Source organism: Scyliorhinus torazame, chromosome 24 (assembly GCF_047496885.1).
Source record: "Scyliorhinus torazame isolate Kashiwa2021f chromosome 24, sScyTor2.1, whole genome shotgun sequence".
Taxonomy (NCBI): domain Eukaryota; kingdom Metazoa; phylum Chordata; class Chondrichthyes; order Carcharhiniformes; family Scyliorhinidae; genus Scyliorhinus; species Scyliorhinus torazame.
In genome coordinates, this window is record NC_092730.1 from 42,430,543 (window position 1) to 42,444,510 (window position 13,968).

At 45.8% G+C, this 13,968-nt stretch overlaps 1 protein-coding gene and 1 non-coding gene across 2 annotated transcripts; both read right to left on the reverse strand.

Annotated features, from left to right (window-relative positions):
- Positions 1–5,970: 5,970 nt before the first annotated feature.
- Positions 5,971–6,042, reverse strand: trnag-ucc (transfer RNA glycine (anticodon UCC)). The gene has a single exon. It is a non-coding gene; the product is annotated as a tRNA-Gly (tRNA).
- Positions 6,043–8,867: 2,825 nt separating this feature from the next.
- LOC140400124 (histone H2B-like) lies at positions 8,868–9,565 on the reverse strand. Its single transcript, XM_072489599.1, has one exon. It carries the CDS (start codon positions 9,489–9,491, stop codon positions 9,105–9,107), a length of 387 nt encoding a protein of 128 aa, XP_072345700.1. The 5' UTR covers positions 9,492–9,565; the 3' UTR covers positions 8,868–9,104.
- Between the last annotated feature and the right edge of the window lie 4,403 nt (positions 9,566–13,968).

The window sequence follows — 13,968 nt, forward strand, 5'->3', positions numbered from 1 at the left end:
TGTTGTTGTTTTTTTTTAAATCACGACGATGATTGAATGAAGTCGGGAGCAGGTTTGCGCCCCAGAGAATATATCAGTGCTGAACACGTGAAGAAACGAACACATCATTTAAAGACCGTTTCACCATGGTGTAGGACTCTGAATGTATCCTGAAACATGTAAAACAAACGAACGCTTGTGCATCCAGGTAGTTGGCTGAATGCAATGGTTGTATGTAACCCCGATAAATCTTTGATTTATTTGCTGAACAAGAATCTTTCAATCTCTGCCTTAAAAATAATCGATGTCCCGCTTCCGCCGCCTTCTGAGGTAGAGTTCCAAAGTCGCACAACTCTCTACGAGGGAGAAATTTCCCCATCTACGTCCGAAAAGGGTGACATCCGTTTTTTTCACTCCCACAAGCAGTGACATCCTTTCCACGTCCACCTTGTCAAGACCATTCAAAATCTGATGTACTTCAATCAAATCAACTGTCAGTCTTCACATCTCCACTGGAAACAAGTGCAGTCTCTCTAACCTTTCCTCAATAGCAAACCCGCTCAAAGAACAACAAAGAACAGAGACAAGTACAGCACTGGAACAGGCCCTTCGGCCCGTCAAGCCCGTGCCGACCATGCTGCCTGACCAATGACGAATCTAATATGTTTTACACTTCCTGGGTCCGTATCCCTCGATTCCCATCCTATTCATGTATTTGTCAAGATGCCGCTTAAATGTCACTATCGTCGTTGCTTCCATCACGTTCTCCAGCAGCGAGTTCCAGGCACCCACTACCCTCTCTGTAAAAAAACTTGCCTTGTACATCTCCTCTAAACCTTGCCCCTCGCACCTTAAACCTATGTAATTGACTAGTAATTGACCCCTCTACCCTGGGGAAAAGCCTCTGTCTATCCACTCTGTCTATGCCCCTCATAATTTTGTAGACCTCTATCAAGTCGCCCCTCAACGTCTGTCATTCCAGTGAGAACAAACCGAGTTTATTCAACCGATCCTCATAGCTAATGCCCTCCATAACAGGCAACATTCTGGTAAATCTCTTCTGCACCCTCTCTAAAGCATCCACATCCTTCTGGTAGTGTGGCGACCAGAATTGAACACGATACTCCAAGTGTGGCCTAACTAAGGTTCTAGACAGCTGCAACATGACTTGCCAATCTTGTACTCAATTCCCTGGCCAATGAAGGCAAGCATGCCGTAGCCGTCTTGGCCACCTTCTCCACCTGTGTTGCCCCTTTCAGTGACCTGTGGACCTGTACACATAGATCTCTCTGACTTTCGATACTCTTGAGGGTTCTACCATTTACTGTATATTCCCTACCTGCATTAGACCTCCCAAAATGCATTACCTCACATTTGTCCGGATTAAACTCCATCTGCCATCTCTCCGCCCAAATCTGCAAAAGATCTAAATCCTGCTGTATCCTCTGACAAACCTCATCGCTATCCGCAATTCCACCAACCTGTGTGTCATCTGCAAACTTACTAATCAGACCAGTTACATTTTCCTCCAAATCATTTATACACACTACGAACTGCAAAGCTCCCAGCACTGATCACTGTGGAACACCACTAGTCCCAGCCCTCCAATTAGACAAGCACCCTTCCATTGCTACTCTCTGCCTTCTATGATCTAGCCAGTTCTGTATCCATCATGCAAGCTCACCCCTGATCCCGTGTGACTTCACCTTTTATACTAGTCTACCATGAGGGACCTTGTCAAAGGCCTGACTGAGGTCCATATAGACAACATCCACTGCCCTACCTGCATCAATCATCTTTGTGGCCTCTTCGAAAAACTCTATCAAGTTAGTGAGACACAAAACCATGCTGCCTCTCACTAATATGTCCATTTGCTTCCAAATGGGAGTAGATTCTGTCTCGAAGGATTCTCTCCAGTAATTTCCCTACCACTGACGAAAGGCTCATTCCTGGCACCAATCGAGGAAACCTTCTCTGAACTGTCTCCAACGTATTTACATCGTTCCCTAAATAAGGAAACTAAAACTGCGCAGAATTAGCGAAATGTGTAGCTCCTGGAATAAAAGGGACAGTAGCAATATGGATATAAATGTGGTTCAATAATCAGAAACAGAGTATAATGGTCAATAGAGACTTTTCGGACTGGAAGAAGGTTTGTAGTGTTTCACATGGCTCCCTACTGGAACATTTGCTTTCCCTGATATAGAACAATGTGCTAGATCATGGTGTACAAAGAACAGTTTCAAAGTTTGGGGATGGTACAAACTTGGAAATTTTGGAAACTGTGCCATGGACAGTCTAGAACTTCAAACGACAAAAGATGATTTTCAGTCTGGAGACGTGTGAGATTATGCATTTTGGTAGGGAAGTATAGAATCATAGAATTTACAGTGCAGAAGGTGGCCATTCGGACCATGGAATCTGCACTGACTCTTCAAAGAGCACCCCCCTGAAGCCAACACCTCCACCCTATCCCCGCACCCCAGCAACCCCATCTAACCTAAGGGCAATTTAGCCTGGCCAATCCACCTAAACTGCACATCTTTGGAGTGTGGGAGGAAACCGGAGCACCCGGACGAAACCCACGGAGAACACAGACAGTGATCCAAGCGGGAATCGACACTGAGACCCGGCGCTGTGAAGCCATAGTGCTAACCACTATGTTACCGTGCTGCCCCTCAACTATTTATGGGATGTAGGAGCAGACAGAGCTGGGTGTATATGTGGATAGATCATTGAAGGTGGACAGGTGGAGAGAGCAGGTAATAAAGCAAATCTTATTCTGGGCTTTATAACGAGTGGAAAACAGAACAAGAGGAAGGAGGTTATGCTGAATCTGTACAAGGCGCCAGTTAGACATCAGATGGAATATTTTGCACAGCTCTGGGAGCCACAATATTGGAAGGCTGTGGACGTATTGGGCAGCGTGCAGAAGAGGTTTACAGGATTGATTCCATTTAGGAGGCGAGATTGGAGATGTTGGGAACGTTCTCCTTGGAGAGGATAAGGCAGAGAGGAGATATGATGGAGATGTTCAAAATCATAATATCAACATATTAACTGACCCACCCTTTACAGCCCCTATTCGGTTCATGCAAACATTTCTACAGATACACTATACTCCGAGAGAAGAAACTACTCATCATTTCTGGTTTAAATGGGCGGCCACTTACTCTGAGATTATTCCTTCTGGTCCAAGACTCTCCCACATGGTGAACCAGCTTCTCAGCATCTATCCTGTCAAGCACCGCCCCTGAAAATCTATTAAATCAGTGAATTTGAATGGTGGGATTTATTCCGTGTCCCAAAGATTCGTTCGGGCCTCTGGATTCCCAATCCAGTAACACAATCTTACATCCCTCTGAACAAAAAAACAGTTGATCCAGCTCATTATTAAACATCTTGGGCCAGTGGGCCGATGAATGGCAAATAGAGTTTAATTTGGATAAGTGTGATGTGATGCATTTGGGTCGATCAAATCAGGGCAGGACCTACTCAGTTAATGGTAGGGAGTTGCGGAGAGTTACAGAACAAAGAGATTTAGGAGTACAGGTTCACAGCTCCTTGAAGCTGGAGTCGCAAGTGGACAGGGCGGTGAAGAAGCCATTCAGTATGCTAGTTTTTATTGGACAGAATATTGAATACAGGAGTTGGGACGTCTTGCTGGAGTTCATAGATCATAGAATTTACAGTGCAGAAGGAGGCCATTCGGCCCACTGAGTCTGCACCGGCTCTTGGAAAGAGCACCCTACCCAAGGTCAACACCTCCACCCTATCCCCATAACCCAGTAACCCCACCCAACACTAAGGGCAATTTTAGACACTAAGGGCAATTGTATCATGGCCAATCCACCGAACCTGCACATCTTTGGACTGTGGGAGGAAACCGGAGAAAACCCACGCACACACGGGGTGGATGTGCAGACTCCGCACAGACAGTGACCCAAGCTGGAATCGAACCTGGGACCCGTGAAGCAATTGTGCTATCCACAATGCTACCGAGTTGTACAATACATTGGCAAGACCACACATGTTATGCTGTGTTCAGTTATGCTCACCCTATTATAGGAAGCATATTGTTAAACTAGAAAGAGTGCAGAAGAGATATACGAGGGTGTTCCCAGGACTTGATGGTGATTTATAAGGAGAGGCTAGTTAGGCTGGGACTTTCCCCCCTGGACCGTATGAGTCTTGGGGGTGAACTTACAGAAGTCGAGACAATAATGAAGAGCATAGCTAAGGTAGTCGGCATCTTTTCCCAAAGGTAGAGAAGTCTAGAATGAGAGGGCATAGGTTTAAGGTGAGAATGGAGAGATACAAAAGAGAGCAGAAGGGAAATTTCCTCACACAGAGGGTGGTGGGCACCTGGAACGGGCTTCGTGAGGCAGTGGCAGTGGTGAGGAAGCGGGCACGATTTTATCTTTTGAAAACCAGTTGGACAGTTATATGTGCTGGGTGGGATATGGGATATGGGCGAATGGGATATGGGCGAAATGCGGGCAAGTGGTACTAGCTTAGTGATAGAAACTGGGCGGCATGGTCAAGCTGGGCGGAAGGGCCTGTTTCCATGCTGTCAACACCTATGACTCTATGACTCTAACCATCTTCCTGAGGACATTAGAATTCCCTCCACAGAATTGTATTGAACGGCTTGATACACACTCATTTCTTTATCCAAATCAAACAGATCTTGTGGATTAATTAGGGGGTAAACGAAATACTAAGATGAGAGAGAATTGAATAAACTGAGCTGAGGAAGGAAAACTGGATTGTCAGCAAGTTATACCGGATTTCTGTATAAAACGACCGCGGCAGGCCTCGAACCTGCAATCTTCTGATATCATCACTAGATTTCCCCAAAGTCAGACTCCTTATCCATTAGGCCATGCGCACTGATGTTTAGCCCATTTAAATAAATACTGCAATTATATGTGTTTCATTTCTGTTTTTTGATGATCCGCTGTTTCCCAGATCCCAGAAAATACAAGGGAAAGCTCCAGCTGCCGGACATGGTCATTTTCAAAGTGGAAAAGCCCTTCACTCTGTGAGCTGTGAAGATTCATGGAGGCTCGGGGACTCTCAGGCCGGCCAGGGCTCTTTATCCGGCTCCATTCACAGGAAAAGTGACCTCAGTTTCCACAATAACATCCGCTCTCTCGGAAACCCCCAAACTGAAATTCAGACTCACCATTAAGGTGAAGACTGCGGACTGCGGTTCCCGCTCCTGCTGTTTAATACAGATCACTATAACTGTGTACATTGAGCAGAAAGAAATTGCTGTTGTTTGTAAACATTTCTTACTGAACTCACTGTCATTCTGCATTAACAGGACGAGATGAATCTGCTGCTATTTGACAAATTTGCTCAAGCGGGTAAATATGAAATATATTATTTGCATCGTGGAATGGAGTCATTTCGAGAGCATTTCTACAGAGAGAAATTCCTGGAACCAGCTGCAGAAAAGCTCCGTGCGCCTGACATGATTCCAACGCAACCTTCTGATCTGGAGTCAGGCGCGCTCCCGTTGCGCCACAAGCGCAAATTAACTCAGAGATTATTTTTATTTATTTACACTTTGACTGTGTTCTGTACATCAGCAACCGTGCGAAAGAAACGCAGAGAAGTCAGATTGAGGGATACTAAAGGGCCCTGAAGTAAAGCAGCTGTACCACGTGGTTAAGGTGATGCACAATAATCCATTGTGCTCTGTACACGTGGCTTCAAATCCCATCCTCGTCTGTAACGTGTCTGTTGTGTCTCTGTTTGGTCCACTTCATGAGGGTGAAGTGAAAAAGCTGCGGCTTTTAGCTGTTGTTTGACGGCTTGTGGGTGAATAGTGGAACACTGTCCATATTGAAACCACATTAAAAAATGATGAGAAAGTTACTTATTTCACTCCCCAATTGCGCCCAAATTCTGAGTTCGGAACTGCTTCTCTTTCTCGGTTTGAAACTCACGAAGTGGCGCAAAAATATACAACCAGCTTTTAATTGCGATGGCCGGGAATCGAACCCGGGTCAACTGCTTGGAAGACAGCTATGCTCACCACTATACCACCATCGCTCACTGAAAGACTCAGATTCCAATTGGTACTTTAGATTAGCTTGATAAACTGTTTTGGAACACATTCATACTGAGCGTAAGTTATTTCGCTCCAATTTAAAATGCTCCTGAATGAGAGTGTCCGTGTCGCACGGCTCCCGTTCTGCCAGGAGATGGCACCAGTCCACAATAAATGTATTTATCTCATTGATTTCGAATGTTGTGTGTGTCATTACTTTGGACACTTACTCTGGCCTGAGACCGTAACTTGTCCTTGTGTCCTGCTGCTGCCGTTTTCACCCTATTTCAGTAATCGTAGAATGGCTCCAGTGCGGAAGGAGGCCATTCGGCCCATCGAGTCGGTACTGACCCACGAAAAGACCACCCGACTTCGCCCCAATCGCACCTAACCTTTCGAATACGTCAGGATGGCCGAATTCAGGTCGCAGTCTCCTCTGCAGGTCAGGGCTCGAATCCCACAACTTTACTCCGCGAGGCACCATCCAAACCTGGAACCCCTCCCTAACAGCACTGTGTGTGTACATACACCATATGGACTTGCAGCGGTTCCAGAATGAGGTGTGAGCCAGGGGTTGATGTTAATCTGAGGCTCCGAGTATGAAGCGAGACATACAGTAACCCACTTACAGAAACATCTACACATTAAAAGAGCGGAATCACTTGCGGATAGATTACCAGTTAGACTTCCTTCTTTGAGCAATCTTATTGAAACTAAGATCAATTCAGTTCACAGACTTTTATCCCCAATAAACACCGTCAATTCACATGTATCATAAATACTGAACATGTCAATAATCTGCACAGAATGCGCTGCGGATTGATGTCATAAAGCGTGAAACGTTTGCACATTAAGTAGCAGAGCAGAATCTGAGGGACAGACAATAGTTGGCCCTTTTTCAAATAAAGTGAGTGGCTCTGAAAAGAGCCTTTGGGTTATTAGATTAAAGAATGGTCGCTTCACTTCTTGCCGGCGCCAGCGCTGGTTTTCTTGGGCAGCAGCACGGCCTGGATATTAGGCAGCACCCCGCCCTGAGCGATGATCACCCCTCCCATCAACTTGTTGAGCTCCTCGTCGTTGCGGACGGCCAGCTGCAGGTGGGGATGATGCGGGTCTTCTTGTTGTCCCGGGCCGCGTTGCCGGCCAGCTCGAGGATTTCAGCGGTCAGATACTCGAGCAAAGCAGCCAGATAGACCGGGGCTCCGGCCCCCACACGCTGGGCATAGTTGCCCTTTCTCAGGAGCCTGTGAACACGGCCCACCGGGAACTGCAGTCCAGCCCGGGAGGAGCGAGACTTGGCCTTGGCCCGAGCTTTACCGCCGGTCTTTCCTCTTCCAGACATTGTCACAATCTCACAATCACTTTCACACAATGAACAATTTCTGCAGCATTTCCGGATTTACAAACTGACGGCTCCTCTGATTGGTCGCTGCTCAGTTCACCTCATTTGCCTATATTCTGCACCAATCAGCTCACTGGAAACAGAAGAGGGCGGGATTTACCCACAACAACCGGCAGAAGCTGAGAATTTGTCCATTTCAAAAAGCCGCCAATTTCATTGTGGCAAAGGAGCGAATTCAAATAAATGTCGTCCTCAGTCAGAGATTTCAAATCCCTTCTATTTATTTGGTTTAATTCAGCGCTTCCCGTCACCAATCACAGGCGCGGGTTTAACATTTAGTTTAAATGTGATTCATTCTCCTCTCGCTTTCTAACTGTCCCGGGCGGGAATCAATCCCTGTTCACAGCATTCCCGGAAGGAAAACGCTCCGTTTAGTCTTCAGTCAGGACCGAGTGTCCTTCACTGAAAACAGGGAGTGGGATTGAGTCCTCAGACTCTCCTTATTCCGCTCTGGAATCATCCCACTCCGGACTGTTACCCTGCGGAGAATTACTGGGAATAAAATGATGGATCAATGAACATTTCAGGAATTGGGAGAAGGCTCCGTTCCCGCTAAAAACAGCTGCTAATGAGGTGATTTGGGGGCTGTGAAAATAACAGAATAATAACAGCTTTCAGCACAAAGCCAAGGCGGCGGAGTGAATTCTGCCTGAACCAATCGGAGAGCTGGAGAGAAGGAGCTACAGGTTTTGATTGGCTGACATTTTCAAGTTCCAAACTCCCGCCAATTCCAGTGCAGGAAAATCCCAAATAACGGACCGGCTCAATGTTCAGGAAACTATTTGAATCTCACACTTCGTGATCCGTTTATTGATTTTTCCATCCCAGAATCCGGGCGCTATTTTAGTAACAGATTGAATTTGTCAATCTCTTATCTTAACCGGCGGTAATAAGACCCCGTTCAGCAATTTAAAACGGAGCAAATCTCAGCTCACTGCAAAAGCACAAACATCGAGATTACCAACCAACTCCTTCACACAGGCTTCACAGGGACAGAGAGAAAGGGCTGATTTCTGAGCCTCTCTCCTGAAAGCGGCCGGGAATGTTACACTGGGAAGTGTGGAGAGAATCCCCGACTCTATCCAGCCGGTGGAACAGGCAGCTTTGTGTCCGGAGAATAGGGAGGGCCGGGGAGAGGCAGATCTTAAAGCGCTGCAATGGACTCAGGTCCTGTGTGTGCTCAAATCTCGCTGGTTCCGTCCCCTGGGAAAACTGCGGAACAAACAGATCAGCCCGAAAATAACCTCTTCATTCCCGCCTTTACTGTGTCCCGGGAGCGGGAAACACATAACCCGAGAGAAAAAATAATAATTTCCTTATGAGTTTAACTCACCAGTTGTTAAACTCTGAATATAGTGACCATTAAATTTAAATAATTCCCTCCTGAAATTGTGTTTCTCCCCATTGTCCGTCACAAATGCCAGACTGGGTTTAAAATCCGCTCTCAATTCTGTTTGATTCTCTTCTGTGTGAAAGTGTCTGTGACGGGCGGGTAAGAAGCCACATTCACAACATTCTGGACCGGGACAAATCTCTATCCTCCACAAAGAGATTTCTCATCAAGTCAATGCGGGAAAAGATGGTGCAGCTTTTTCACAGAGATTGTGGGTGGCTCTTAAAAGAGCCGTTGTGTTTGGGGTGGTTTTCAGTCCTTGTGGAGTTTTACTTGGAGCTGGTGTACTTGGTCACCGCCTTTGTCCCTTCCGACACGGCGTGCTTGGCCAGTTCCCCGGGCAGCAGCAGGCGCACGGCGGTCTGGATCTCCCGGGAGCTGATGGTGCTGCGCTTGTTGTAATGGGCCAGGCGGGAAGCCTCACCCGCGATGCGCTCGAAAATATCGCTGACGAACGAATTCATGATGCTCATGGTCTTGGAGGAGATGCCAGTGTCGGGGTGAACCTGCTTCATCACTTTGTAGATGTAGATGGAGTAACTCTCCTTCCTCGACCTTCGCCGCTTCTTGCCGCCCTTTACAGCAGGTTTCTTAATGACTTTCTTGGCTCCCTTCTTGGAAGCTGGTTTCGATGTTGGTTTCTTCTCGTCAGCCATCGTCAATTTCACCCAGAAATAAAGCAAACCTCTTCCGAGCGCTGATTAAATAGACAGAGCCTCACATCTATGCTAATGAGGAATGGGGAAAGGAATGATTGTGATTGGACATTGTGAGAATGAGGACAGCCAGTTATGTTCTGTTTATTTGATTGGATATAACAACAGACCAATCGGTTTAGGATTTTCCACCAATCAGAAACCAGCTTACTACAAACAGGAAATCCATTTCCGAAAGAATGTCTCCAGTCCCAGTTTGTCAGTGTGTAAAGATTCACCGGGAAAAGTGACCTGGCTGTCGGTGAGAGGGACCCTTCACCACAGAGGGATTTACAACACCAGGTTAAAGTCCAACAGGTTTGTTTCGATGTCACTAGCTTTCGGAGCGCTGCACCTTCCTCAGGTGAATGTAGAGGTATGTTCCAGAAACATATATATAGACAAATTCAAAGATGCCAGACAATGCTTGGAATGTGAGCATTAGCAGATGATCCCATACCAGCCTCCCCGAACAGGCGCCGGAATGTGGCGACTAGGGGTTTTTCACAGTAACTTCATTGAAGCCTTCTTGCGACAATAAGCGATTTTCATTTCATTAAATCTTTACAGATCGAGAGATGGGGTAACCCCAGGTTAAAGAGGTGTGAATTGTGTGAAGTGAATTGTGACACAATTCAAACCCCTTTAACCTGGGGTTACCCCATCTCTGGATCTGTAATGATTGTCTGGCATCTTTGAATCTGTCTCTATATGTTTCTGGAACATACCTCTTCAATCACCTGAGGAAGGTGCAGCGCTCCGAAAGCTAGTGACATCGAAACAAACCTGTTGGACTTTAACCTGGTGTTGTAAGACTTCGTACTGTGCTCACCCCAGTCCAACGCCGGCATCTCCACATCATCACAGAGGGACTGTGCAGGGTTGTGGGATTCCTTCAGGAACTGTGAGTGTCTTGTAAAATGTGAGAGTGTGGGATTTACTCACTCTCTGATACAGTGTGTGTGAGTGGGATTTACTCACTCTCTGATACAGTGTGTGTGTGGGATTTACTCACTCTCTGATACAGTGTGTGAGTGGGATTCACTCACTCTCTAATACAGTGTCTGTGTGTGGGATTTACTCACTCTCTGATACTGTGTGTGTGAGTGGGATTTACTCACTCTCTGATACTGTGTCAGAGTGTGGGATTTACTCACTCTCCGCTACTGTGTGTGTGTGTGGGATTTACTCACTCTCTGATACAGTGTGTGAGTGTGGGATTTACTCTCTGTGATACAGTGTGTGAGTGTGGGATTTACTCACTCTCTGATACAGTTTGAGAGTGTGGCATTTACTCACTCTCTGATACAGTGTGAGTGTGTGGGATTTACTCACTCTCTGATACAGTGTGTGAGTGTGGGATTTACTCACTCTCTGATACAGTGTGAGAGTGTGGGATTTACTCACTCTCTGATACAGTGTGTGAGTGTGGGATTTACTCACTCTGTGATACAGTGTGAGTGTGGGATTTACTCACTCTCTGATACAGTGTGAGAGTGTGGGATTTACTCACTCTCTGATACAGTGTGTGTGTGTGGGATTTACTCACTCTGATACAGTGTGTGAGTGTGGGATTTACTCACTCTCTGATACAGTGTGTGAGTGTGGGATTTACTCACTCTCTGATACAGTGTGTGTGTGGGATTTACTCACTCTCTGATACAGTGTGTGAGTGTGGGATTTACTCACTCTCCGCTACTGTGTGTGTGAGTGGGATTTATTCACTCTCTGATACTGTGTGAGAGTGTGGGATTTACTCACTCTCTGATACAGTGTGTGATTGAGGGATTTACTCACTCTCTGATACAGTTTGAGAGTGTGGGATTTACTCACTCTCTGATACTGTGAGTGTGGGATTTACTCACTCTCTGATACAGTGTGAAAGTGTGGGATTTACTCACTCTCTGATACTGTGAGTGTGGGATTTACTCACTCTCTGATACAGTGAGTGAGTGTGGGATTTACTCACTCTCTGATACTGTGTGAGAGTGTGGGATTTACTCACTCTATGAATCAGTGTGAGAGTGTGGGATTTACTCATTCTCTGACACAGTGTGTGTGAGTGGGATTTAATCACTCTCTGATACAGTGTGAGAGTGTGGGATTTACTCACTCTCTGATACAGTGTGTGAGTGGGATTTACTCACTCTCTGATACAGTTTGAGAGTGTGGGATTTACTCACTCTCTGATACAGTGTGTGTGTGGGATTTACTCACTTTCTGATACTGTGTCAGAGTGTGGGATTTACTCACTCTCTGCTACTTTGTGTGTGAGTGGGATTTATTCACTCTCTGATACTGTGTGAGAGTGTGGGATTTACTCACTCTCTCATACAGTGTGTGATTGAGGGATTTACTCACTCTCTGATACAGTGTGTGAGTGTGGGATTTATTCACTCTCTGATACAGTGTGTGAGTGTGGGATTTACTCATTCTCTGATACAGTGTGTGTGAGTGGGATTTAATCACTCTCTGATACAGTGTGAGAGTGTAGGATTTACTCACTCTCTGATACAGTGTGTGATTGAGGGATTTACTCACTCTCTGATACAGTTTGAGAGTGTGGGATTTACTCACTCTCTGATACTGTGAGTGTGGGATTTACTCACTCTCTGATACAGTGTGAAAGTGTGGGATTTACTCACTCTCTGATACTGTGAGTGTGGGATTTACTCACTCTCTGATACAATGTGTGTGTGTGGGATTTACTCATTCTCTGATACAGTGTGTATATGGGATTTACTCCCTCTCTGATACAGTGTGTGTATGTGGAATTTACTCATTGATACATTGTGTGAGTGGGATTTACTCATTCTCTGATACAGTGTGTGAGTGTGGGATTTACTCACTCTCTGATACAGAGTGTGAGTTTGGGATTTACTCACTCTCTGATACAGTGTGTGTGTGGGATTTACTCACTCTCTGATTGTGTGTGAGTGTGGTATTTACTCACTCTCTCATACAGTGTGTGTGTGTGGGATTTACTCAATCTCTGATACAGTGTGAGAGTGTGATATTTTCACTCTCTGATGGTGTGTGGAATGCACTTACTCTCCGATCTAGTGTGTGCGTGGAATTTACACTCTCTCTGATACAGTGTGAGAGAGTGCGATTTATTCACTCTCTGATACAGTGTGTGAGTGTGGGATTTACTCACTCTCTGATACAGTGAGTGTGGGGGATTTACTCACTCTCTGATACAGTGTGTTAGTGGGGGATTTACTCACTCCCTGATACAGTGTGTGAGTGTGTGATTTACTCACTCCCTGATACAGTGTGTGAATGTGGAATTTACTCACTCTCTGATACAGTGTGTGAGAGTGTGATTTACTCACTCTCTGATACAGTGTGTGTGTGAGAGTGTGGGATTTACTCACTCTCTGATACAGTGAGTGTGGGGGATTTACTCACTCTCTGATACAGTGTGTAAGTGGGGGATTTACTCACTCCCTGATACAGTGTGTGAGTGTGTGATTTACTCACTCTGATACAGTGTGTGAGTGTGGGATTTACTCACTCTCTGATACAGTGTGTGAATGTGGGATTTACTCACTCTCTGATACATTGTGTGACTGTGGGAATTACTCACTCTCTGATACAGTGTGTGTGGGGGATTTACTCACTCTCTGATACAGTGTGTGAGTGTGGGACTTACTCACTCTCTGATACAGTGTGAGAGTGTGGTATTTATTCACTCTCTGATAGTGTGTGAGTGTGGGATTTACTCACTCCCTGATACTGTGAGAGTGTGGGATTTACTCACTGTCTGTCACAGTGAGTGAGTGTGAGATTTACTCACTCTCTGATACAGTGTGTGAGTGTGGGATTTACTCACTCTCTGATACAGTGTGAGAGTGTGGGATTTACTCACTCTCTGATACAGTGTGTGTGTGTGGGATTTACTCACTCCCTGATACAGTGTGTGAGCGTGGGATTTCCTCACTCTCTGATACAGTGTGTGAGTGTGGGATTTACTCACTCTCTGATACAGTGTGAGTGTGTGGGATTTACTCACTCTCTGATACAGTGTGAGAGTGTGGGATTTACTCACTCTCTGATACAGTGTGCCAGTGTGGGATTTACTCACTCTCTGATACAGTGTGTGAGTGTGGGATTTACTCACTCTCTGATACAGTGTGTGACTGGGATTTACTCACTCTCTGATACAGTGTGTGAGTGTGGGATTTACTCACTCTCTGATACAGTGTGAGTGTGATTGTATTACTCTAGCTGTGGCCTAACAAACGTTTTACAGTTCCAGCAGAACCTGCTTGTTCTTAACTCTGTGCCTTGGCTAATAGAGACAAGTGTACCATCGGCCTGGCATTTTTAAGCTCAGTGTCGTGTCCTGTGGGTGGATCTCGGGAAGGTTCCAGGAGGGTGGCGGTAATCAAGATTGCGGGGGGGAATGGCCAATGGTCATGACCAGCTTTTAAAA

Bases quoted from the DNA above. Each gene is read 5' to 3' on its own strand.
- LOC140400124 (XM_072489599.1), bottom strand. From the start codon at position 9,491: ATGGCTGACGAGAAGAAACCAACATCGAAACCAGCTTCCAAGAAGGGA.